This window comes from Balearica regulorum, chromosome 4, assembly GCF_011004875.1.
Source record: "Balearica regulorum gibbericeps isolate bBalReg1 chromosome 4, bBalReg1.pri, whole genome shotgun sequence".
In the NCBI taxonomy this organism is placed as follows: Eukaryota; Metazoa; Chordata; class Aves; order Gruiformes; family Gruidae; genus Balearica; species Balearica regulorum.
Genome location: NC_046187.1, coordinates 46963050 through 46989801, shown reverse-complemented (window position 1 = coordinate 46989801; position 26752 = coordinate 46963050). Strand labels below are relative to the sequence as shown.

At 35.5% G+C, this 26752-nt stretch overlaps 1 protein-coding gene across 3 annotated transcripts; it reads left to right on the top strand.

The window, feature by feature from the left end:
• On the top strand, positions 1-24845 carry PDLIM3 (PDZ and LIM domain 3). 3 transcript variants are annotated; one of them, XM_010302810.2, is made up of 8 exons: positions 1-294; positions 6051-6202; positions 7928-8012; positions 14505-14572; positions 17839-18102; positions 20756-20883; positions 21979-22090; positions 22897-24845. In XM_010302810.2, the coding sequence occupies exons 1-8, from the start codon at positions 202-204 to the stop codon at positions 23084-23086; spliced, it is 1092 nt and encodes a 363-aa protein (XP_010301112.1). In that variant the 5' UTR covers positions 1-201; the 3' UTR covers positions 23087-24845. The 3 variants fall into 3 exon arrangements, with proteins under 3 accessions (XP_010301112.1, XP_010301115.1, XP_075608099.1); XM_010302813.2 differs by lacking the exons at positions 14505-14572; positions 17839-18102 and adding an exon at positions 13878-14065 and having other exon boundaries at positions 18-294; XM_075751984.1 differs by lacking the exon at positions 17839-18102 and having other exon boundaries at positions 53-294.
• The last annotated feature ends 1907 nt before the right edge of the window (positions 24846-26752 follow it).

Sequence of the window (26752 nt, the reverse complement as noted above, 5' to 3'; positions counted from 1 at the left end):
ACTGGCTGACGTCACCCAAAGAGCAGGGATAAAGTGCAGTGCTAGCAGCTGTGGGATGAGTAAAACTTCCAAAGAGGTAATACACGAGGTCAGCTGCCCTGTCCGGCAGGTGCTCTACTGACAGCACCCTTCCTCCTACAGCTCAGCTCCTCACACAGACCCAAGGAAAAAAGAACAGTAACCAAGAAAAAACTGTCCACAATGCCACAAAACGTTATTCTCCAAGGACCAGCACCCTGGGGATTCAGGCTCTCCGGAGGAATAGATTTTAACCAACCCTTAATCATAACCAGGGTATGTATTCTTTCCATTTCCTTTCTATTTATTACATTCATTAGTTACTGCAGATTTTTGCCATTTACTTTTCTGGAGTTGAGAGGCAGACAAAGCTGTGAGTAGATTAACAAGTAGCTGGTAGTTCTGAAGAGAGCCAGCTGAATGCTAACAGTTTTTACAAGTTTTGTGTGACGTGTTTCAGGGACTGCTTTATTGGTCTAAGAGACTTAACTTTCTACTTATGCCCCAAAACCTGAATTTAAGTGCCTTAGTGGCAGACAAACTCTGGCATGATTTCCCCGGGCATACAGATGAAAAAATTAGTTTTGAGCCTACTAAAGGCCAGACCCCACTTTTATCATTTTCACAACTAGCCTCTGTGATTACTGGGGGAGAAGACTGCTTGCCAGCAGCTCCTCATGTCTGGAAGTCTGTGCTTTGCAAACTCCCTGCCAACTTTATGAGATTAATCTGACTCAATTAAATAAAATTCTGATTATTGCCAGAAAAGGCAACAGCACCTAGTTTTACATATGTAAAGGTTTCCACTTTTGTGAATGTTAAATCGATGAAAGTTATCTAGTCCTGAATAGGAAGGAGATAGTTCTTTGGTGTTTTCTGCCATATTTAGAAACAGACAGTTTACCTTACCCCCCCAATAAAGGGCAAGAATCCAAGACTTCATTTTTTCATGGATTTTGAGCTAATAATTGCAATTTATTTAAGAAACCAGTTACTCGATGAACAGACCATATAAAACACTATCAGCTGCCCTGCATCTACAGACATTGATCTATTCAAAAGACAGGATATATAATTTGATAATTTGTATATTTTGAACATTGTGTTCAATGCACATCAGACTAGAATTAGTTCTCCTTATATTTTTGCTGCTTTTCAGAACTTCAGACACACCAAGTATATGTTCCATGAGCCTCTGAATCACCAAAACATTTGGGTTTTTTTTTTAAAAAAAAAAAAAAAAAAAAGCCCTGTACTATGACTCAATATATCCACTATGCCTGGTATTAAATAAACGTCAAGAGCCTTGAAGGATGGATACCACTGGTGATGCCTCGCAGTAAATATGCTTCTAAAACAAGAGTCTGTAGAAAGTTTAAGGACCAACCTTTTGCACATTATACTAGTAAAACTTAATTTAATCACTTATTCTAGATTTATAGAAACATAAAAGATTTTACTTATTTTAAACAAAAGTAAACCTGAATGCTATTATTTGACTGTTATGAAGCCATATACAAACACTCATAGAATATAGCAAACCCTTTGGAGAAACAGGAGATAAAAACATTGAATAAAAAAAAGAAAAAATCTCTAGATGTTTTGGGGCCTTCATTGCCTTTTATGGGCCTCCAAAAGAAAAATAGTTTCCATTATCTCTAATGAAAAATATTTTAGCAGTGTCTGGTTTGTATTTTCTTTGTGTTTAGATTAAGTGCAATGGAGTTTAAAACTACAATAACAAAGGATGTTACTATTAATGTAACTTTCTAAAGAGTAAATTATTTTGCAATTGACTCATACCTACCAAATGTCTCACAAGACATAAGCCATCGGTTTCTAGCATATTACAGAAATGCTCAAAATCACATTTGAAGTAGAACTATGAAATAAAATACACATAGAGAAAAATGACATGTTTAAGTTTGCTTACCTCAAGTTCAAGGATGTTAATGGTAGATTTGCTTAAAATTAATATTTATGTTACCACAGCATACATTTAGAAGAGTCCCTAAATAAGTAGTCATGCAGTACCCCTTAAGTAGTAGTGAACATTTCACAAGATTGTGCCTTGCTTTTTGGGGCCTAGGTGTAACACATTTTGAATAAAATAATTGGACAGGTGTTAAGTTTGGTTGTCTATAGTCCTTGTTCAACAAGAGAAAGCTTTTACCAGAAATTGTCAAGAGAGACAGACAACATAAGAGATCATCATCAATCTGTCTAAAGAACAGATGTCATCTCAAAAACCCATCTGCGATTTCCCAAGCAAGGCAATTCTCTTGACTGTTTCAAGCAAATGCAAAAACCACAGATCACGATCACCAGGAGAGTAGGAAGAACAGGAGGGGAATAAAAATAGACATATTCAGACTCTATTAGAGTCAGAAATAACAAATAAACTAGAAATAATGAAAACATTTCCTGAAATCATTAGAACTTTACATAGATGCAAAGAAATTACATAGTGAAACTGCTCAAAACCCTAGTCTTAATGAAACTGGATAATTTCAGTTTATTCTGACCAGAAGGTAACACTTTGTGTTAAGCATTTAGAGGAATGCAATCCTACAATTTAAGTCCTATTGAATAAAGCATTACAGAAACAATTAAAACTTGTAGAGGTTGGAGGGAATGGTGAAATATCAACTCTAGATTTAAGTTCTGCTTTAATATAAACCTTTAGAGATCACAACACAAGTATTTATATTAAGTCAATTTTATATTTAGCCACTCTGTCTGCAGACATTCGTAACTCTCTTCAGAAAACACAGAGCCTGAAATATTTATGAAGGCATGCCATGATGAGCTTCACAAGACAGAGTGAACAGATGCAGAGAGGTTTTCTTCAAAGTTTCATAGGAGATGTTGCCCCTCATGTCTTAAATAGTTATCTAGTCTCTGACAACACCCGAATGCTCAATACATATCCTTGTATTTATCCAAATCTGAGATACCTAGGATACAGGAGCAATAGGCATGGTATACAGACATGTCCCGAAGAGCAAGACAAAAATTTTCCTAAAACACCAGTAGAATCTACCTCATGAAGCAACAACATGTGAGCAAGCAACAAACACTACAGTCATAATACAATTCTAAGTGTTCACAGTACATATTTAACGCATCTCGAATAAGTTCCTTAAGAAACAGTATCACTTACGTTATTGAAGTACCTACAATACCAATATTAATCCCATGACATGGTGTAATCTTGCAATGCACAACCTGGTCCCTTTCTATAAAATGTAGGCTGCAGTACTTTTATCCACCCCCCTTCCCCATAAGCAACAGTCAAGACTTCCCCCCCTGAAATACTGAGGGGACAGAAGAGCTGGCACCCACCCATATTCCTCCTACCCCATCCGGGGGGGGGGGGGGCTCTCCAACTCTTTCCATCAAATGAAAGAGCAGATGAGGGAAAGGATTATACAAGGGCAGGTAGTTCTGTACCCAGAAGGCCTAGCCAAGTAGAGCTCAGCACCCCCGTCAAGGTGTTAGGGTCCAACAGATGTGTCCCAGAAGCCTAGCAATAAGCAATTCAGCTAAGGAACAGGAAATACAGACTTCTGGCCCTTTCCCTTGCTCCCATCAAACTATGGTAACCCTATCCAACCATATAGTGGAATAACTGCAGCTGGTGACAAAATCCAAGAGATTGTGCATTATTACCAGCATCACAGAGTGGGTTAGGTCCTATTAGCAACACAGCTGCAGGGGAACATACCCCGCTAGACAGAAATGCTACTTTATAAGGCAGGATATTTATCGCAGTACATTGCTGCAGTATGCCACAGATACAGCAGATGATTTGCTGGGACATGTAAAAAGCATAATCTACCAAGTAACCTATATAAGGGTTATTAAAACAAGCTTACTCTGGAGAGGGAACTAAGAATGGTTGGGTTTGCCCATTTGGGGTATTAGAGCATCAACAGTCACACTCGATCGCTAGGAATTCTGCTGCAGTTTGTCATTGCACGCACATCCACAACATGCTAAACAAAGTCAGGAGCCATTCCAGGTTAAAGGGAGAAGCATGATCCTACCTCTACCCCTGTCTTATTATAGTAATGTAAGTAGTCTCAGTGTAATTCACTTACACTTACAGCTGTTGAAGTTTGAGAAACAGACAATTTTGGAGACTTCAGCCTTAGAATCTATGAGCAACTTCCTTGAGTCATACTCGTATTATTCAGGCATCTTAAGACTGTTAAGCACACAATACATGAGTCCATTCTTTAGGAGGGTGAACGGGGTAAAAGCCTCCAGGTGGCCACAAGTACCCATTTGGAAAGTTTGCCTGACTTGATACATAGCACACACATTGCAGTTTGTTACAGTGAAATCAAAAATAAGTTTGCATGCTGGAATGCAGAAAAATGCCCACAAAACAAACTCTAACTTCTTTGAGCATTCAGACCCACCTAACAGAGATGGACAATTGGAAAGAGGAGAGAATAACTCCATTTAGCTGATTTTTGCCATTGTTTCAATACTAATACAGTGCAACACATGTCAAAAAGAATATTTCTATTTGGCTTTTATGCTGACAGTATCACCTTCAGAGGCAACAAGTCTGCCAGGTTCCCCATAGCTAGGGTTCAGAACATACTGGAGGTATACTAGGCAGCTTGTTCTCTTCCTCTGCTGGGAAACACTGGAATTGAAGAACATATCCATAGCATGTTTTCCAGTCTTCAATAATACTTAATTAATTTTAATATTGAGATAGCACTTGTTTTGACTGTAACAGAGCCCATGGTGAGATAAATTCTTTCCAATAGCGATTTTACTTCATGCATGGCACAGATCAGAGAACTGCTCTTACAAGTAAGACTATATTGAGATTTTTGTCCTTCACACTCGGATTCTTTACTTAAAAATAAGCAGCTAGTGTTATTTTAGATGAATCAACCTGTCTCCTTTGTTCTGCTGTTCCAGAAAAGCTGAACTCCAGAAGCTTATGTGCTACATCCATCAATTTCATGTTGCTGTCTTGGTTATCAAAGGTCACCTAAAATAGCAATATGCACCTAAGGAACCTAAATCCCACTCAGTGACCAAAGACCTGTTTAAATGGTGTGGAGGTATGAGAAGTCACCTAGTTGCAAATAAAGGCCTCCAGTTCTAGAACAAACATTAGTAGGTTCTAAGGTCTCTACAATAGTTACTTTAAAACAGAATTATGTTGCATTTCAATTATTTTAACCATGATGTAGAAGACTATCAACAAGACAAAAAAAAAAAAAAAAAGCAAGCATAGAAAGATAAGCTCTGGGTTATTTCTATCAACACCACTGATGTTGGTACATTTCCATGAAGTATGAATAGCACCACAGAGATCACCTGGAAGGATCAGAGCCACTGTTATTCAAATGGAATGGGACTTAAAGCTAAGCACTTTAAGGAGTTCAGGGTCTGGATTAGACATGAATAAAGAGAAAAATGTCATTTCAGTATTATTAGCATATTTCTGATTACTTAGCAATATAACATGAGAGGCTAGGCTAGCAGAAAACATAGTAACTATTGTATTAGTCCTTCTCTGTGGTAAGATCACAAGTGCCTTTCTAGATTATCCAGTCAATGACATATCATGCACATGAACATTAAGTAGCACAATTTCTTAACAGATCTATTATTCAGCTATTGCCTGGAGTTGTAAGAGAAAAACTGTGTTTTTTTTCAAGCAAATTACAAAATGGTAACTGAGTTGGAAAATTCAAAGACAAGTTACAGTAACTACAGAAATTAGAGTGGCAAGAAGTGTGAAGATAATTTCCATCTAATTTAAAGTTATGATGAATAAAGCATTTATATGATGATCAGACAACAGAAATACAGAGGGCCTGGCAGAATTAAGAACTCTTTTTTTTTTTTTTTATAAGCAATCATACAGTTGTTTACAGGCCAACTCCCTCCTTCCCCAACACAACAGGAAACAGGGAAGCATAATGAAGTTTATTTTCTCTATCAATTTTCAGGTATGCATGGTGCTTAAGCAGTTAAATTTTGTGGTTTTTTTTCAGATTACACCTGGAAGCAAGGCTTCAGCTGCCAACCTGTGCCCTGGTGATGTTATTGTAGCTATTGATGGTCTAAGCACAGAAAGCATGACACATAATGATGCCCAGGAGAGAATTAAAGCAGCTGCACATCAGCTTTGTTTGAAAATAGAGAGGTACGTGTACATGTCTGCTTACTTCTGAAGGAAGATGCTACCCAACCAACTGATTATACAGCACAACTATTATATAATGTAACTATTTTAAACAGTTTTAAGAATTTCAGAAAACCTTTAAAATTACAAGCACCAAGACCTACCTCACCAATTCCAGATCAGGCAAGACTCCCCAGAGCGCGTCTTTGTAGGCACAAGAAGAATAGCTTCCCTCAAACTACTCACCACATTTACTGAGCTGTGAACTGTACCACCTACTGTCTCTGCTGACTCCACAAGTCCTGTGTTTGCTGTCAGCAATCAAACAGTTTACCATGTTTTTGGGAAATAATAAAACCCTCAGGTTGGTGTCACTTGTTCAGTTACCTCCCTGCTCTAACACTGCCTCAGCCACAGGTGCTTATCATTGCTTCCTGCTCCCCATCACAGACAAAGCTGCTAGCATATCCTCACAGTTAAGGAAAGCAACATCACGTCAGACTTTCATAAGGGGTGACAAGGGAAGGGATTGAAAGCCAACCTCTTTGGTCACAACATATTAAACCAAATACAGGATTCTCAAAGCAATGTTAAAAACAAAGCAAAACTAAAAAAAAAAAAAAAATCTCTCTTACCTAAAATGCAGGAGTCCAGAAACCTTTTCGCATTCATTTCTCTCAACCAAAGCCAGCAGAGAAACAACCTGCATCTTCACATCTCCTAACTGAGTTTGCTCAGCCTTTAATCACAATCACCTAGCACACGCTTTCAGCTGTCTCCAAGAATCAGACAGCTGTGATTTACCTGAGGCCCTGGAGGCACAGCACTTCATTACAGCTGACCACAATATTTCTTTCCAAATACAGAAGGTGGTATGGGTTTGGTTTTTTGGTTTGGTTTTTGAAAGGAGTATTGTCTAATTACTAGAGCATACACCATGGTTAAAAATTCCTACAGTTAGTTCTAGATTCTGTTACAGACTGATATATGCCATTTAGTAAGTCTCTTAGAAAGCAATTTTCAAAATATGGTGTCATTGTGCCTAGGAAATATGTGCATATTTTAAAAATGCTAAATATTTGTATTTATGTAACCAACAGTACTAGACCAATATTAAACATTAATATTACATTATTTTAAAATTAGCTGCCAAATTTCACTTTGTCAATGAAAACAGAATTGTAACTGATATTTGCGTGTTCGTTATCTCTGCCTAGGTGACTGAAGGAATCATCTGTGCAATTTCTATTTACAATTGCACATATACTTTGCATACCTAGATTGTACTCCTCCTACATTGAAAAGCAGGCTCCGCATGGATATTGTGGTCATAAGAAAAGAAATGGATGTTGTTCTGGTTTAGGATTATTACTAATATATTCACTTATTTGTGCAAAATATTCTGAGGACCCAACATTCAATCGACCATTAAAAAACCAAAACTGTAAAAATTTTGGTCAACTCAAGTCAGAAAGGCACTGATTACCCTTTCTCTTTGCATTTGGTAACTATGAACAAATTATTTCCCATTGTTCATCGTATATGTAATGTTTTAAAAAGAAAATACACTTTTTCTATATCATTTACATATAGTACACATTATGTATCATTGAAGTATTTTTATGTCAAAACATTAAAAAAGCATAGAACAAACTGCAAATTCTCAAGCTGCATTATATTTTACAGGGACATATACAACTCTGTAGGGAGTCAAATTATTTAAATTCTGCCTGCCTTTCTTTCTAGGGCAGGAACTAAATTATGGTCTCCACAAGTTTCAGAGGATGGCAAAGCACATCCCTTCAAGATAAATTTGGAAGCAGAACCACAGGTATGAATCGTTAAAAGTTACCTAACCGTTTCCATTCGCCTTTTTACACTCTAAATGATCTCCCTTGTGGTCATTAAAATTCTTTGAATAGCACTTCATGCATTATCTGCCAGTTTAAGCTAATACGAACTATTATGATATATGTGAACATCATCTTATCTTATTTTGATTTTACAGCTATAACTGAAACAAAACATTAACAAGTTACAACATATTCTCATTTTTCTTTAAAACCGTACATATCACCATAGTCTTATTATGGAAAGAAAACACCTCCTTTTATTCTGATACAGTTTAAGTTGCTTTAACTCTTTTAGAGATTCTTAATCATATGAGGAAGTTCTTCAATCAGGAATAAATGTCAAGTACCAAAGCAATGCACTCATCACATCACAAAAGTCATTTTGATGTAAGAGTCAGTTAAATAGAGCTCCGCTAACGCTGGGTCTCTCTACTTCGATACATTTTTATGTTACACCACAGAACTGAAAGTTACAAATTTGTACAAAACCCATGTACTGATCAATAAGCAAACGATTCACAGCTTCTGACAAGATCCTTGTATATGACCAAAGCAAATCCAATTCACTGAAATCCTCCTCTCTCTTCAAACTCACACCCAGTCCCTCGTGCAAAGCCATGAGCTGAAGTCTCCATATTGTTAATAGCTAATTAGCTAGCTGCTGTCTACAACTAGTGCTTTATTCCTTTCTCATTCCTCTTTAACCTACGTGAACATTTGCTGTTGTCTCAAGAGGGAGGAAGGAAGAGTATTCTGCTGATCCTGGAAGGCCAGGATCAAAGCAAGTATGTCAAAGTATTTGTTCTGTGCTATCCTAGAAAAAAATGTAAGTTCAGATTCCATTTCAATAAATCCTGTGCAATAAATACTTCCACCAATTCTGTTTTCACAGAGACACTCCCAAACATGAATATGGCATTTCAGTGTTCCAGTTCTCTCTCTTCTTTCCAATCTAAAGATTTGCATTAAGTGATACAGCAAACTTCATCAGAAATAACATAGGCTCTTCAGCAGCAGGAGATAGTACAGTGAAGAAACAAAATTATTTTAAATCCATATTTTTTCTGGAATAGCTAGAATACCCACAAAATAAATAGCAATGGAACCAATTCACTAAAAAAGCTATACAGAAAACGTGTAGGCATGTATGACAGGAGAGTAATCCCTTTGCATGAAAGCTGCATTCCTATAAAGAATAATTACTTAAAAGAACTCACGAGGTTTCACTAAGTGCTATTTGGCAGACTATTGAAAAGCAGTCTCCACTGGGCAATCAGAAAAACTGTTTCTCCTAGATTAAATAGCCAACCTCTTCATTTTAGATATCTCTCTCTTTCCTTCCTAGGAAAATCAGGACTATCGAGTATATTCTATAAATAGCAGGCCTCAGAAAAGTAGCAATGCTTGTAAACAAATATGCTAAACCATTCTAGGGACGACTTACATTTTAGATTAAATTCTTCCATCCAAGAACATCCATCACTCTGATCTCCCTGTGGGAAAAAATCAACCTTTTTTTCTACAATTGCTGAAATTTTAAACTAAATTTTACTGCATATTTAGTCACAACACACAAGACCCAGCAGTGTGTATACCAGTAGTGAAAACAGTACAACATCACAGTTTCTTTAACCTCAGATGACAAATTATTGCATAACTATAACCAGTGCTGTTTAGGTCATACTAGAGTTTGCTGAAGTCTAACAATAAATAAAGGGATTGAAGCCCAGATGAATGGAAAAAAATCCAAAAGCAGTACAGTGTTACTTCAAATGTAAAACTCTTTTATCCAAAAGTATTGTACACATTGACTGGTGTGCAGAAATGGAAAATCACTGAATTCTATGAAAAGCATTTCCTCCATTTATATAATAATTAAAATTACTCAAAAGGTCATAGATGTTATAAATGTAGTCAGATTTTTTTCACTCTTGCTAGACAGACATTTTCAAGTTCACTAAGAAAGTTCCACAAAGGAAAGTCAATAATTTAAAATACATTATAACCCAACTAAATAACAATAATAGATGAAGACTCATACAATCTTCTTAGTAAGTACCTCATTTCTATTTGCAACCTAATAAAAGATAGCTACAGATGAAAGTAGAACATATTTTAAATTGTTTAGGAGTTTGGCCAAATATTTGGCTCCAATGAATGCAAATGATTCTACAGATGCTTGGAGATGGTCATGTGAAAACCAATAAAAACCTAAATACTGTGCCTACTTGCAGCTATAGAACAAGGAACCTTTACACCGTAGCAAACTTTTGCATTAGTCTGAGCATCTCCAAAGAGTCATTTGGAGATTGATATAGGCAATTGTCATAGCACAATGAAAGCTCTCACTATTTTTATCTCTGGGAAAGGGAACCGAGGCAACAATTCTAGTAAATAACCTACAGCAATAAGTGGCTGACTAAGAGCCACTCTGGAAAGCTACATAGAAAAACCAGCCACCTAATTTTGTTAGTTTGGAGCAACCTATAGCATGATGGATACATAATAGGAAATAATAGACTATTTGAAGTATTACTAATGCAATCACATCATATTCTGTATAAAAGCAATTTAGAACCTAAGGTTCTCAAAGAATATAATTAGGAGGAGAAAATAAAACAATCTAAATGGCAAACTTTATCTTGAAAAAATTATTTTTAAAATCCTTTCTGTTGAATTGTCAGTGTAAAACAATACTGTGACCTGTAATTTTTTTCTCAGTTACAATCCCTTTAACCTCATCTAAAATTTCTTGAATTGTTTTTATTTGGGCTTTTCGTTTTTGCCTTTGAAAATTCTGTTCAGTGTGACTAGGCTTTTGGCCATGAAAGACATTATACATTCCTGAGAGATATAAATATACTATATACATAGATAAGTATAAAGATCTAAAAGAAACAAACAAAAAAAACCCCACCAACCCTCCACTATTCTAAAAAGTAAATTTATAGTCTATTACCACTTATAATCAAATTTTGAAACAATGTAATTGTGCTAGTCTAGTTTTGAGGACCTCGCCCCCTTCCATAACAGCATTCAAACATAAAGGCTTTAGTCACATGGTACCTCCAAAATGTAAACATCTGTGTACTGCCATAGCAATTATCCCCAAGGAATGCCATCATATGATCCGTGTTGGATGCATTTCTACAGATTTGGGGGCTACATTCATTCTATTCCTGATATGTATATCAATGCAAAATGTAGTTAGCCCTGCTAAAAGGGCATCAGTCAGCTGGAAAAAAATTAAGAAATTAAATACTGTAATTCTCAACTATTCCTGGGTAGGAATTTCAACAACCTCCAGTTCTCATTTAGCTTTTGAACTAAAGGAGGACTTTTCACAGATTCAATGTGATCCAATAAACACAAGAGCTGGACTATTTTTGCTGCTGTATGTTCTGTCACTGACATTTTATATGAATAGATGAGTTAAAAAGAAAACAGAATTTAACTCTAACTAACTGCAAATACTTGTTTCACAACTGTTACACTGTAAACATTATGGTGTCACGTCTTCTGTGATGTTCATTTGTCAACAAGAAATAAAAAAGGGGATGAAATTACAATGTTGATGGTTGTTTTTGTTCATTTTGTATCATACATGGATTTAAATCAATTTTGAACACTTTGACATTAATGTCTTTCATTAAGTAGACATGATCCTAAATACTAGTAGATTATCTCCATTTACTAACACATTTTGTTAATTGCAACCCAGCTCTATCAGACAGAAACAAGGAATTGCAAGAAAAATCTTTGTGCTCATTTATCTGATTGCTGCTTTCAGTAGTCCCATAGTGTAATGCTGCTAAACATTTTCATTTAATAAAACTGCTTTTTACTGTTTGCATTTTCTGGTTGCACATTCTATATATCCATGACTTTTCTTTAGGTCTGTTCCTAAATATATTTCTGAAATTGCTGTTTCAAATGAAAACAGAGGGCCAAGTCACACTCAGGTTTTCATAATTTTTATAAATTATTCACCAAAACTTTCAGCAGAAACTTGATATTGTCTGAGAAAGGAAATAATGCACTGAGGAATGAATAAAAATCTACATATGTCAAAATATGTCCATGCTTACCTAATCTGCTCTTATTATCTTGATTTTTTTTCTGTGGATTTGAGTATTCAAATATCTGTTTTGGTTTTTGGTAATATGTTGTATTTGTCCTAACTGGATTTTTGTCTAGCATTCCTAAAGGCTAAGATAATCTAAAAAAAAAGGCATTTCTGCATCAAAAAACCACTTCGTTTAGAGTTTTACTTAGCAGAACAAGGAGACTAGTTTGTACAGCTTGCAAGACATAAGTGAATGACCACAATTGCACCTGAATAATTTTAAAGCTGAAGATGTCAGGTGTGTCACCATTAAAAATATGTGATAGCAAATACCAGACATTATAGACTGCACACAGTGATTAAGCCAAAAACTCTGGTACCTAAGACACAAGCTTCAACAATTTGAAATAAATCTCATTCAGCAGTATCAGAACTTAAGACTGTCTACAGGTCATACGACACAGTGGGATAGCAACATAAATACGGAAATGGTCTACAGTATTGTAGACGTATTCCTAGTACACCAGTCACGCTCAAAACCAAAGCCAAATCAGAGAACTGGCAAACATTTCTATGAAAATTGAAGTATTAATGACCTCTGCTATCTTAACACTGCAAGTTCCAGTCTCTAAAGAAGAGAACAATTCAGATTGTAGAAACCTATTTGTTAGGAACAAGACCTTTTTATTCCATATGGATGGAAGTTCAAGTGCTCTCACAGCACTGTCTCCAAAGAGCGCTGCAGGACCTCAGAACAAGGTGCTGGACTACAGCACCAAATGTTCTTCACCCACTAGTGCAGAAGGAAAGAAAAAAAAAAAATCCTCAGCAGATGGCAACACTATTTTTTCCAAAGTCTGTATTTCTGTGGATTAGGGATGGACCTGAGCTGACCGGAACTCAAAGGAGACTGTACTAAATATGCACAATACAAACAAGTGAATTTTCACACAGTAAACGGTGTTTATCATTCCTGGCCAGTCACTACAGAAGAACATTTTAAGTTATTTGAAAGGTCATCAGAGATTTTGTTTCCGGATCTTATCCCTATGAATTCCATAACTGGGCCAACAATAAACAAAATCATATTCCAGAAATAACCAAACATAGGCAGAATGATTTCCAATTTACCCATTTCTGGGTTTTACTTATTTATGATGATTTCACATTACCTCTAAATTATACAGCATCACAATTTTTGATGCACAGGTATGCTTCAAAGTATGGAATAAGTTCAGAGAATGTCCTCAATCTGATGTATATCAAGACTATTTCCATTAAAAGAAGTGTTTAAAATTACGTGTTTTCTAGGCAAGACATTTACAATAAAATCTTCACGCTTTTGCGAGTCCCTCCGTTAGTATGTGACAAAAATGCAGAAGCCAGCGATTAGCACTACAGCAAAGCAATTAAGCTAACTAGACATTAAATGTTTCTAAAAGAAGAAGGTAAACATTGCAAAATTTAGAGAACAATACAACAAGTTACTACAATATTCATTATTCCCACTTCTTCTTAAAGTTGCACACTATTTACAAATGTGGAATGCCTTCTGTTTGTCCCGAGGCAGGAAAACAACAGTCTCTGAATGTGTATGGCTTAAGTATCCTATAGAAAATTCATGGAAAAATATAGCATGCTTGCACCAGTTAAAAAATAACAAAGTCGCAAAAGTAAAAAATGCAGAGATTAACAATACTGATGTTGTCAGTTTTACTCATTACTAGCTTTGGTGTGCATTGTAGCTTTGTGTATTTTGTCTGCCTATCACGTACAGGAATTCAAGCCTATTGGTACGGCTCACAACAGAAGGGCCCAGCCTTTTGTTGCGGCAGCAAATATTGATGACAAAAGACAGGTAGTGAGCTCCTCCTATAATTCTCCAATTGGGCTGTATTCATCTGGCAATATTCAAGACGCACTTCATGGACAACTGAGGGGTCTCATTCCTAACTCATCGCAAAAGTGAGTACTGGTATTTACTTATAATACATGGTCATTTGTGGTATATCACTATCTGTTCTGTTTTCAATTTAAAAGTCCAGCTCTTGCTGTTTTTTCTGATAATCAGGAGTTTATTGATTATCCAAAAACAATGGTGATAAATGAAGCAATTCTTTCCAACACAGAAAACTATCCATTCGGCTCTGTAGTAGCAATGCCGCAGGTAGCTAAAATTTGCCCTCTCTGTTGGGCTGCAACCTACCATCCTTCCCTCTTAATGACCGCACTTCACTCTGAATGTTTCTGAACACTAAAGTGATTGTATTTTGAGTAGCAGGCATGTACAAACTAAACTCCGTTACTTCATGGTTACAATTTTAAAACTTTGTTAGCTCCTTTTTAACTAGAAATAAGCATTTGTAGGCCAAAGAAAGTTATTTTAACCCTCTTTTCTTTACAGGATATGAACTACTTTGAACACAAGCATAATATTCGGCCCAAACCTTTCATAGTCTCAGGCCGAAGCAGGTTATAAACTCTGAGTGCTGTGCTGGATTTGGATGCATGGTGTTATTTTTAAATGGATACTGACTGTTCACATTAACAGAGCATACTGATGCATTTGAAATTTACTCATAGTAGTATATAGCCTAACACTGAAATAAAAAAAAAAAAAAACTGAAATGGTTGACTTGCAGAGATCAGGCTTGAAATTCAAATTTCTATTTCCAAAAGAAAGCAGGTCCACACTCCCATCTCAGTTATACTGATAAGAGTCTGAAGTAATTGTATTTATTAATCTGATTGTTTACAGCATTGCACCAGATGTTGTGTTCTTATAAATCTACAGTGCTCTGAAATCCTTCTGTCCAAATGCAAATACATGTAATTTGTTAACTTGCTAAATAAAAGATAGCTAGTTATATAAGTTATCATCTAGGGCATTCAGAGCTTTTAAGTTTGCTTTGCAGCAGACCTCTATTCAGAAGGCAATCTAATGCAGAGCTAAAATAGGAGAACTACTGATGCCACAGACATGCTCTAAAATGTAGAAAAGCTTATATATTTACATCCACCATTTTAGTGTAATATTCTTCTACCATAACTGGGGATGAAATGCCTCACTATTATTTACATTATTAAATACAGACGGGAAAAAGCAATGCAAACTCTGTGGCCAAAAACACAAGGAAGTTCAGAAGTGCCTGAGTGATGCAATATATTGTGATGCTACCTGTTATCCTTTCTAGCAGTAGCAGTTTTTACCAGTGGACTTAGTGTTCCGCATTTCACTCTGGAAGTTTAAAATGCCTGTATTTCAATTATACTAATTTAAATCTGACAAACTAGACCAGAAAAACAGGATGATAATTGATTCCTGTGTGAAAAGGACAATCTCATATGGTCTATCAGTTTCGTGAGATGTGTTAAATTTTTCAACCACCTGAGTGATAAAGAGGAGACTGTAGAAGATGGATAGAGTCCCACTCTTCTGTGAACAAGAACTATCAATGTAGAACACCACCGCAGTCGAGAAAATGTGCCCATGTCCCCTTGCAGTCTGATGCTGACCCAGGATAAATGACAAAACAGTCCTTAGCGAACACACATGGCCTCTAACCATAGGCAGCACCTGCATACTGTACCTAAACTGACTTTTGGACCACTAGGTACCATTTACAGGTACCTAATCAGATATATGGAGATTCAAATGAGTGTATCAAAAGCCTAATCTCCTAATTCAGAAACCTCAAAAATTCCATGAAAATATTGAAATAAATGGCCATTTCCCAGCACGTCAGATGGGGAAAAAACCTGCAAAAATTAACCTGACAGTGATGCAGCAAGTTTTAGAACTTTACTTGGGCAAGGTCTGTCAGGTGTTCTAGCTGGAGAAGTCTGTGTTTGCACACTGCAGAATCTCTGATGCAGGGTGTTACATCGACAAAACATTGGTTGTCACACTGTTTGTCTGCTACTTTTTCATCAGTTTGGCTCAATATATATCCTCTGCTAAACACCACAAAAGCTAAACCGCCATCTTGACTGTAAATATCCCTTCAGGACTTTGACTAAAAGAAGAGCTGATTCTGGACTGTGGGTTTGAGCTAACAGATTGGACATTAGCCACAATTTTGGACTTTACTCTGGCAAAACTAACTGGAAAATATATTTAATATATAATTACATTTTATTTATACTTATAATTTATTCTGTTTTAACATTACTTTGGCTGCTCATAGCAACAGTTGTGCTTTTTCTAGCCTTTTCCTGCTACTTTTCATTTACTAACACTATCAGCACTGACAAAACTTATTCTACTGCAGGATCTAAAGGTGGTCTTGATTATTCTAAAAGAAAAGACTGTAAATTTGTAAGTTGCCCTCATGTGAATTTTTTGGCTGGCTCATGCTAGGCGATGATGCAGAACAGTACTTTTGCTTTAAGGCTTGCCTACCATTTCTGGAATTACCTTTCTTTTGATATGTCTTTGATGGTAGAGTATATATTTCCTTTTAGATTTTTGAGAAAGTGGTCCTACACAAATTCCCATCTGAATCAAAGGGAGATTTTTGGGTCATCTTCTCCACCCACGAGTAGCTTCTGGGTAGAGTACGGTACTATCAAACTGGGAAATAAGAGTATTTCAGCTTGGAAAGAACTAACCACAACCCTGATATGTAGGTTGGAGGAAAAAGACTAAGTATTTATCATCTCATAGCTCTGAATATCACATAAATGGCAACCAATCACTGTGGAAAGCCTGGGTTATGTGCTGTTGCACGGCAATAGCAAAGAAATATCCTGTAACAAAGAAAACCTCCAAGGTGCAATGGAGAAAAGACTGAAGTGTTCAAAATAGTGACATTGAAAAATACTTTGAGCTCAATGTTCACATTATTTTACTAATCCTTTTCCAGAGATATCAAATTGGTGTGCAGTAACTTCAGTAACGTCAAGCAACATTAATATTTCTAAAAAACTGTACATCTTTTTTTATCATACATAAATTATATGTAAAATCTACTTCAAAAGCAGTAAAATTAATTCTCTGAATACATATCCATTGTTCTTGTGAAGGACCACTTTATATTCTACTGGAAAGACTGTAATTTAGAAATGCAAAAGTATGCCTGGCTGTTTTAGTATCTTTTCTTCTTTGAAATGTTAAAAAAAAAATTAAATTAAATATATTGTTAAACTAATTTTAATATATCAATAAATATCTTATTGTAGAATTTAAGGAAATCTAAGAAATGTCACATTCATCATTTTATAGTAGTCTCTTCAACTGTGGACTGAGATGGTTGTGAGGTACAGGACTGGAATGATGTGTCTAGGATTCCAGTACTGCAGGTGTTTATTCAGTCACTGACATGGATATAACCTTTGTATGTTACCCTTTAGTAGGTGTTAAGAATAACTCGCCTAGAAGAAAGAATTTTAGGGAGGCTTAATTAATCCTGAATAAAATCTAGCATTAAAAATGTAAAGTAATATTATGTTCTGAATTATTCAATCTATTAAAGAAATTTTACTGTCTTTAAAGAAAATGCATGCCAGAATTTTAAGGACTGCTTTGTAACTGTCATTGATACTTTTTAGGGGAATATACTTTTCAATGAATACATATACTTTTGCTTTTGTCTACTTTCTGTACTTTTGCTTTTCTGTATCTGTTCTATTTACGCTTTTCAGCCCTGTTAACCTCACCGTATTCCTGTACTTTTGTCTCTATTCTCTATAATCCCATACGCATTGCACACTCTTCTGTAATCTGGCTATTAACACAGTGGATGCAGCACTCCTTCGGGGATTGACTGTGGCAGTGGACGCAGTACCCCCTCTTCAATTAGCACGGTTAGCTCTATCTGCCCTACCGAGCTGAAAGCAGTGTCTAAGATGGCCCCTAACATTCCCTTGGAAATGGAGCTTCCTGGTGTCAAGATTGTACACGCTCAGTTTAACACACCTATGCAGTTGTACTCAGATGACAATATCATGGAAACACTGCAAGGCCAAGTTTCTACAGCTCTGGGGGAAACACCTGTAATAAGGTAATTAGCACAGTATCTTTAATATTTACAAATATACAAATTTAGAATACACCAAAAATCATGAGCTTTAATAATATCACACTGTTTCTATGATAATGGATAAAAGGGTTAGAGTGAACCTGAGTAATTGAAAGTCATTCAGCATTTTCATTAAAATATTAGTAATTTATGATTTTTAACCCAAAGTATTAAAGGAGTCTTTCAGAACTTACAAATTAGTATTTCATGGAAAATAATCTTATATTTGTAGCTAATAAATAAAAACTGACGATACTATCTGGACTATTAGCTGACTGACCATTCCAAATCAAGATCCCGACTCCCTCCAAAATTCAAAACTATTTGTTATTATTATAATAATTATTTAATAACATTTAATAACTTGTTCTTATTAATAATTAATAAAAATATTATCATTAACTCAGATTTATTTCAGCTGTTGAAACTGAAGTTATGAAGCTTAGGAAATCTTGTAGATGTTTATACTGTTTGAGATATTTAACTCCCATTCAGGACAACTCATTCAGTATGACTAGGTCTTGTCCAAAAAGAGCCAGAATTTACTTTGTAGGCCTACTAATTCATCTCTGACTTATGAATTTTATCCATTGCAATGACTAAAAGTCAGGTAGGAACCTTATGTATCTGGATAACAACAATGATTAAACAATAAAAACTTTTAAAGCACTATTCATTTTTTTCAAGGGACAATTCATCATTCACATTGCTTTATCTTTACTTTTGCATAACGGAAACTTATTTTTTCTGCTTTACAACAGTACTTAAGTTAATAATTCATAGTATGTATGGTGTAAACTAAAGCTAATTACTAATATTTTGAATAAGCAATAATCACTGGCACCAATAGCCTTTTTCAACACCTTGCACAATTGGGCTGTTACTAACCGTAAAAATCATATTTATATAGAAGTATTGAAGTTCACTCTATCCGATTAAAAAAACCCTGTAGTTCATGACATCTTTGCAGAGTGATGTTACTTGATTGCATGAATATTTATCCTCAATCACAACAATTAGAGAACAATAAAATAAACAGTTGCTTTTTCTTTATTCTGTAATCATGGATGAAGCCCAGAGTAATCAGATTTCACAAATGCCTGTGGCATTCCCAGTTTGAGAACTGACTCTCTATAGTGGTTTGAAATGTCTCTTTTGTTGTGGGATTGGTTTTCACTATGTATTTATTTAGAAATGTTCTCTCACACCTTTGGGTTTTTGCCATCTGTAAGTAATTGTATTATCACTTGTTTGATGTTTAGAAATATTTTAGTAAAAAGCAGAGAATCAAGGGTTTAATTAGCCATTGGTGAGAATTGTTAAAAACAAGCTCCTTCAATAGAAAAGCTTGTGACAAGAGAAGAAGGTGGTATTTTCTTCATCAGCTTAAAGATGGCTCTGAGAAATCTGTTGATTGATGAAGATGCAAACAATTAACATAAGCAACAGGGGTCACTGTCCAACTGCGGCTGCTCTTACTGTGCCATTTGACAGCTTAGATGCTGCCCTGAGAAATAAATCAAACAATATAAAGCAAACCCCCGTCTAATTCCTTGTGGAATTAGTTGCTTGTTTCCAGTGGAACCTTACCTAAAGTTCAACAGACAGTAGAAGGCCAGTTGTAACAGGAAATTTAAACTGGATATTTATGTATATGTCAGCGAGATAACAGACTTCATCAAAGTAAACTTGCACCTTCTAATTAGTCCCAGTAGCAGTTTGAAATTTACAGATGCCACACATTCAGCCTAATTCCTGCCAGTGCATATAGTCATCTGCTCTTCCTCTCAACTATTTAGGATGTTAGGTATCATGATCCATTTAAAACATTCAGCATAGTTTAAAATACCATGAAATATTCTTGGTAAAATCATTGACTCATGGGTCATTGGAAATTCAACCTTCAACTGTTGTTTGGACAACAATTTACTTTATATTTTTATCGCAAAATTGGCATTACAAAAATTAAGCCATGTCCCATTCTAATTAAACTAAAAAATATAATTTCCCTTCATCAATGTTCACCTTACAATGCTGTCTACTATGCAATAACTGCTTCACTCTTTTTTGTCATCTTTGTAAGTTAAATAAGTAACAATTATCTTAGCAAAATAATCACTACATTAACTAGTGATTGAGCCGACTTTGAAAAGTAAGAACACCTTCACGTCATGATGCTCTCCCAAAAGATTCGTTTGCTTAGGTTTTGGCTGACTTTATGTAAAGATATGAGCTGTGGTTTTAACAACATTCTTGAGGCCAGCTGCTGTGAAAATAGAACTTCTGGATACCGTAACAAAGAGCACCTGGTAATACAGCATTGGATTACAGGAATGCAACCGCTTTGAGGTTAAATACAGGTATCAGCCTAGAGTCAGAACAGAAATTATGGAAATGCTTTCTTGAGTTTGTAGATTTATTTTTATAACAATTGCAGATTTTTTTTTCAGCACTTTTTAGGTCAAGAGAAGGCTATATAAAGCAATGCTACCTGGAAAAAAGAGTCTTTCAGTAGTTGTAGAAACACATTGTCTTTATATTTCTTTCCTGAATCATATTCTATGCCTGGTAGAGCTATTGCTTTAAAGTTATGTTTCTTAAACTGCTTTATCTGCTCTTCCTCCCTGTGATACAGTGACCCGTCTCCCAACTCAGTGCCTCAGTCTGACGTGTACAAGATGCTGCATGCCAACCAGGAGGAGCCCAGTCAACCTCGCCAGTCTGGCTCCTTTAAGGTGCTCCAGAATTTAGTCTCCGAGGAAGGTGGTTAATAATGACATATTCTACCTGTTCAAAGTATTTTTAAATGTTTGTGGGAAGGGAGAATCTGAGAAGAAAATATGAGAGATCAGAGCTATAAAAATTTCTGAAAGTCCAAGTCATTCTGAATCTTATAGATAGCACACCAGCCTCCTTATTACATTTCCCTCCTTGCTTTTATAGCTAGCAGTCTCCTGTGTGACTGAAATTGGGGTGTTAATCACATTTCTCAGAATCTCTTCTCAGATTTCAAGATATGTACAAAGTTGACTTTAACTGAATGATTAAAAGTTTTATATGAGAGAACTTTTGGGACAAGATGCATATACTCATGACACCAAGAAAGAAAACACTTTCTTCCACATCCAGGAAAAGAGAAATTTAAATCAACTTCTAAAATAATTTTCACCCATCCCCTCTTCATTCTAAATAAAAATTGAAGAGGAGAATATAATTTATAGTCATATTCCCTTCAAATGAAGTTTTGAAAATAACATTACTAAAGGCTGCAAGTTTGTTATATTTACAGTAATAAATAAAGAATAAAATACAACCAAAATTAACCTTAAAAGGTAAATATTTAAAATTTTAAATTTTATATCTCAATATTTACCAGAGAGGGGACAAATACATCTAATGGTCTATATATATCTTGTGGGATTTTGCTTGACATTTTCTTGGATGTTGCTATATTTTTTAATTCATATCATGTGACTAATCTTTCCGAATTCATTGTATTGTAAGTTATATAGATACGAATCTTTCTAACATAGAACTTGACTATGTTATGTTGCTGTGGTAAACCAAAGTCCTCCTCCCTCTCCTGCTATACCCAACGCCTACTATCAGAGAATTAGATGATGTCTGTGAGGCACTATGTATGTAATGCATGCTTTTTGGCTACAGCTACACAATGCTGTTCCCAATTCTAAAGAGGTAGAATCTGGCCCACTAAACTTGTATAGAGAAACTTCATTGTTTGTTGATATAAATGAAAGCCTGTAAATATATCCAGAAGTGTATTTACAGGAGAAGTATTTAACTGCATCAGATGCTTTTATATTAGCCTGTACATAAGAGGATTGTTTTGGTTCTCAGATGGACGCCCCATGGGTACAAGAAGTGTGAAAGCGCCTGTAACAAAGATACCAACTGCCATGCCTGGTGTCCAGAAAGTGCCACTGTGTGACAAGTGTGGGAGTGGGATTCTGTAAGTTGTTTCTTTTTGGTTTTAGAAATCTCTAGTTCAAGCACATGTCCTCAAATACCACCACAGACTACACTTTCCAAGTGATGGTGTTGGTCTCTGTCTGCACTAGTAGAAAAATACTTCTTGACAACATAGATATAAAAATATATTGTTCTAAACCCCAAATTATTAACCTGTACCTTAGACACTTTCGATACAGATTATTTCAGTTTTCATAACGTACCGTCAAGGCTTTAAGATTTTTCAGGACCTGTTGCGAGTCAGTCATTAACACATACATAATGAAACCAGCAGGTAACTGTGCTGCATTGTCCCAAGCTGTGAATTCTCAAACGTTTCTTGGTACTATAAAACATCTTTCTCCCAACCCTGCGGGAGTATCCAGAAAGCTCTATGGGCCTATTTTAAAACTACCAGATTTCTATCTGAATGACATCACTAATTTCAACAAAGAACACAGATAACGATGAGCTCAGAGAACACAGTCACTGAGGAAAAGAAATGTGGTTTTTAGACTCATTTTGTCACGTAGTTTCTGTGTTGTAGCCAAACTAACATGTTTCTTCAAACTCTGGTTTTCCAATGAACTACTGAACTTCGTGATCAACTCTACGCCATTTTATGTCACCTACTCAAACTCAGCTTCCAACCTGAAATTATATAGTAGTTGGCAAAACCACCAGACGAACAACCTAAAAGCCTTAAGATAAATACCTAGAACTTACCTTGTGTCATACTGTAGTTTCTTCTCACTTTAAATTCATTTTAATTAATTGGGTTTTTTTCTTTTCCTTGTTTCCATATAGAGGAACAGTGGTGAAGGCACGTGATAAATACCGGCACCCAGAATGTTTTGTGTGCTCTGACTGCAATCTCAACCTGAAACAAAAAGGCTACTTCTTTGTGGAGGGCCAACTATACTGTGAAACTCATGCACGAGCTCGCATGAGGCCACCAGAGGGATATGAAGCAGTTACTGTTTACCCAAAATGCTAGTCTTACGTTAACACACAAATACATGCATGCACACAAAAAGCCATTAACAGCTTAGAACTGCAATACAAGTGTCAGGACTTCTGCCTGATTCCAAAGTAGCAGCTTTTAAACCTTTTCTTGTGGGATTCTGAGGGAGGTGGAAGTCCCTATTAGCCAGCAGTAGCATATTATGCCAGTAAAATTCTGCTAAAATATTATCTTTGAAGTTGCCATTATAAGTCAATGAAGTATAAACTAAGACAGCTGTACTGGAATAAAAAAAGTGAAACAGCTGAGAGATTATAACAGCATATACATAAATGCTGTAAGCAAGACATTATTTTTAATATAAACTAAGTGTGCAAACACCAAAGCCATCAAAGTGTTACAGGCTGGGCCCTAACAAATGCAGAAACTTGACAGATCATTAGAAAAGCAGCTATTTTACATGCATAGTAAAACAAGCAGTTGTTTATGTATGCTCCCACCATCTATTATTCAACTATCATTAATGTATGCCAAAAATAGATTTTGCTTACTTAGCTTTGAATTTGGGGTTATATTGACTTAATTTTCTGATGTAGCAACTGTGATAAGGAATAAATATCAAGTCATAAAATAAAATGGCTAGTATAATAAAGACTGTTTAGTAAGAAGCAAAACAGAAGTTATACGTTGTTTTAATGATTTGCAATGGAATCAGCTTTCACATCACTTAGCAGAAAATTGTTCTGAGGCATGCACACATATACATTGTTTTTTGGAAAAAAATCCCCCACAGTCTAATAGCAACTCACTGCAAACTGAGAATGATGCAAATTTCAAAACATATCTGCAGAAAATAGTACTGGGTTTTTGCATCTAGAAACAATGGGGAAATATCACCATAATATCTTTATTGTTGGTAAATTAAAACTTGGACAACTTTTAAAATAAATGTTAATTAAACTATGCAAAGGAAAGATCTTTTATAAAAAGCCTAGTGAAGTCCTAAGGGAAAAAAAAAAAAGCTGAAAGCATACAGTTTTTAAATCAATTTCTGAAACTTTTTAAGGGCTACACTGCTTTCAGGTAGGTGCCAGCTGCATATACGCATCTGAATGACAAACCAAACCTTAGCATTTTCAAAAAATATCAACACAATTCATAAATTATTTATTGTGGTATTTTGAACCCACTTTAAAGTAAAAAAATCTACAACATTTTATATCCTCCACAAGACTAGCACAAATTAACAGCTCAGTGGCAAACAATCTTATATACCATTCCCATTCTACAATATAAGAAGCTCAAAATGTAGAATATGGAATCAAAATAAGGAGCTCTACGTACTTTAAATTTATTTTTTAAATTCAGATGAGTCCCAAAGCTTGAAATACAACATCCACATATTCAAAGACTTTTCAAAATGTCTTAAACTATTATTTCAGATTTTAAATGTTTTTAAAATGTGCGTGTCATTGCATTTATAATTTATGTCTGCGTATCAAAAGCAAACATAAAAAAAAGCATTGCACCCTTTTAAAGGTTACTTCCTGAATTGTTTTTGGGCACAAAACATAATTCAGCCTCCATGATACCTGAGGAGCAATGTGTAGCATTTATATTTTTCCACTAATAAAGCCCGTAAAATAAATACGAAAATCCTTTGAAAGTGAGAGTGCACGTAATGTCTGTTTTTACAAACCTAAAATGTCATCAGTGTTTTAAAATATTTGCTTAATGTTCATTTCTTTGTGGAGTAACTGAAGGTAAAAATAAATCTACTACATATGATAAAGATTCTGTATGTCTTTTCAACTGATATGAAAAATGAGAAACTGTGAGTGTCAAGTAACTTGACAATAATAGAAGTTTGGCATTTTCAGTCTGACAGAGGAGTATGCTTCAGATTTATCAAACCGCTGGCAAGAATGAAACACAATTTTTGTATTGGACATATGAGTATGCAATCTGGGCAAAATTAGCTTTTTAAAACTGAATAAGATCATGTTCTTTCAAAACCAGAGACCCAAAACTACTCTCTCTTTAGCAGGCCCAACATACCAATTGTAAATGTGGGGAAACTCTCAGAAATGTAGATACGAGAACCATTAGGTTAAAAGAAAGTCACAGAACATGACCTGATGCCAAAACTTTGGTGAAAGTTTAGTGATATTGCATCATCACAGGGTGCTATTTTGAGAGGTTTGAGGTTGGACATGACTTTGGTGGAATTAGAAGGTAAGCCTATCTAATTGCAAGTACTGACCTATGTGAAAACCTTTACACTAATGTAACATAAAGGAAACAAGGATTTTCAGTTAATGCAGATTCTAAAATCCTTGATCCTGATAGAGGAGAAAAATAGGAAATCTTATCCTACAGTCACTTCAGTCTGGAGGAACTGAATATAGAGATTCAAATGTGAGAGAAAGCTATAGCAATTCTCTCTATTGCATGCTCAAGGCCCAATTCTTTATCTCAATAGCGCATCAGTGGTTCCTGGCACAAATTCTTTACAAAGTGTCCAGCTAAAGAACTATCCACTTTATCTTCTGGTTTAAGAATGGCGTAGCTAGTAAATCATCTCAGCTGTGTTCAGACTTTTATGTATATATATTACAAGCCAAAGAGAGCCATGGCATTTATTTTTAGATGGAGAGAAAGATAGTAAGTGTGACTTCACATGCTTGTTATCTCGACTCTTCAGATGTTGATCAACAGGTGTGAAAAGCTTTCCTCAGCCATGCTCCTGCTGCATAAACGGGGGCTGTTTTGGGAAACGTTAAAAACTTATATGAAACTGTAATTCTTCAAATCAGTAACCCAAGAATTGCATCTGAAAATACACAGATTAATTTATATGGTACTTTTGTATCAATTGTTTCAATACAAATGCTTTTGGTCTTTTCAGTAATGCTGAAGTGTTGCCAACAATCTGAAATCTAAAAAGTTCTCTAAAGTACTTAAAAGAAACTATGATATTTCCATCAACTCTTTTTCAGTTTTTCAACCACATTTCATCACTTCAAAAATTCGACTAACACTTTCGATCAGATCAGAAGTACGCTGCTGAAAGTAAACCCTCCATCACTCCCACTTGCTGAATTTTAGTTCACATCACGTAACAGCTTCAGAGTGAACAAAGCGGTTTCCTTTATGATGAAATTCAACTAGAAGATGATCTCTGGGAGCACTGCTAATGCACACCAACCACTAAAGGGAATTCAGTCCATAGAATCAAACTAGAGCTAAACAGCCCCTCCCTGAAACATGTATTAGGTAGGATGCCAGGTCCTCAATACCAACTGATCTGCTCCTACTGCATGATGCTGCCTGCTAATGCAGACATAGCTGGAAGTATCTCTTGCAACTTTCATAGAGAAAAAGTTTCTTAACAGAAATTAAATTACTGACTGTTTAAAACTAAACATATATCCAATCTCAGAATCTGGATCCGGCTTCAGATGTTCCAAAGCTCAGAGGTGTTTGATCAAGAATTTTGGTTCAAATTTCTATAAACCATATAAAAGGAAACAACTGTGCCATTGGGTATAGATCTGACTTGCATGTAAAATGCATGCATTTGATTTAAACTCTATTTTATGAGAGGGGTTTCAAGGACAAGATTATTATTTACCTAGTGGGTTCAGATATTTATAAATAAAATGGTGGGAAATAAAACATGTTTGTTGGCATACATCC

What these genes read in the sequence shown, in the direction of transcription:
- PDLIM3 (XM_010302810.2), top strand. Translation starts at nt 202, where the DNA reads ATGCCACAAAACGTTATTCTCCAAGGACCAGCACCCTGGGGATTCAGG. An exon ending in CTTTGTTTGAAAATAGAGAG is followed by an intron (nt 6,203 to 7,927) that starts GTACGTGTACAT and finishes CTTTCTTTCTAG; the next exon opens with GGCAGGAACTAAATTATGGT. An exon ending in GAATTTAGTCTCCGAGGAAG is followed by an intron (nt 20,884 to 21,978) that starts GTGGTTAATAAT and finishes TTTGGTTCTCAG; the next exon opens with ATGGACGCCCCATGGGTACA.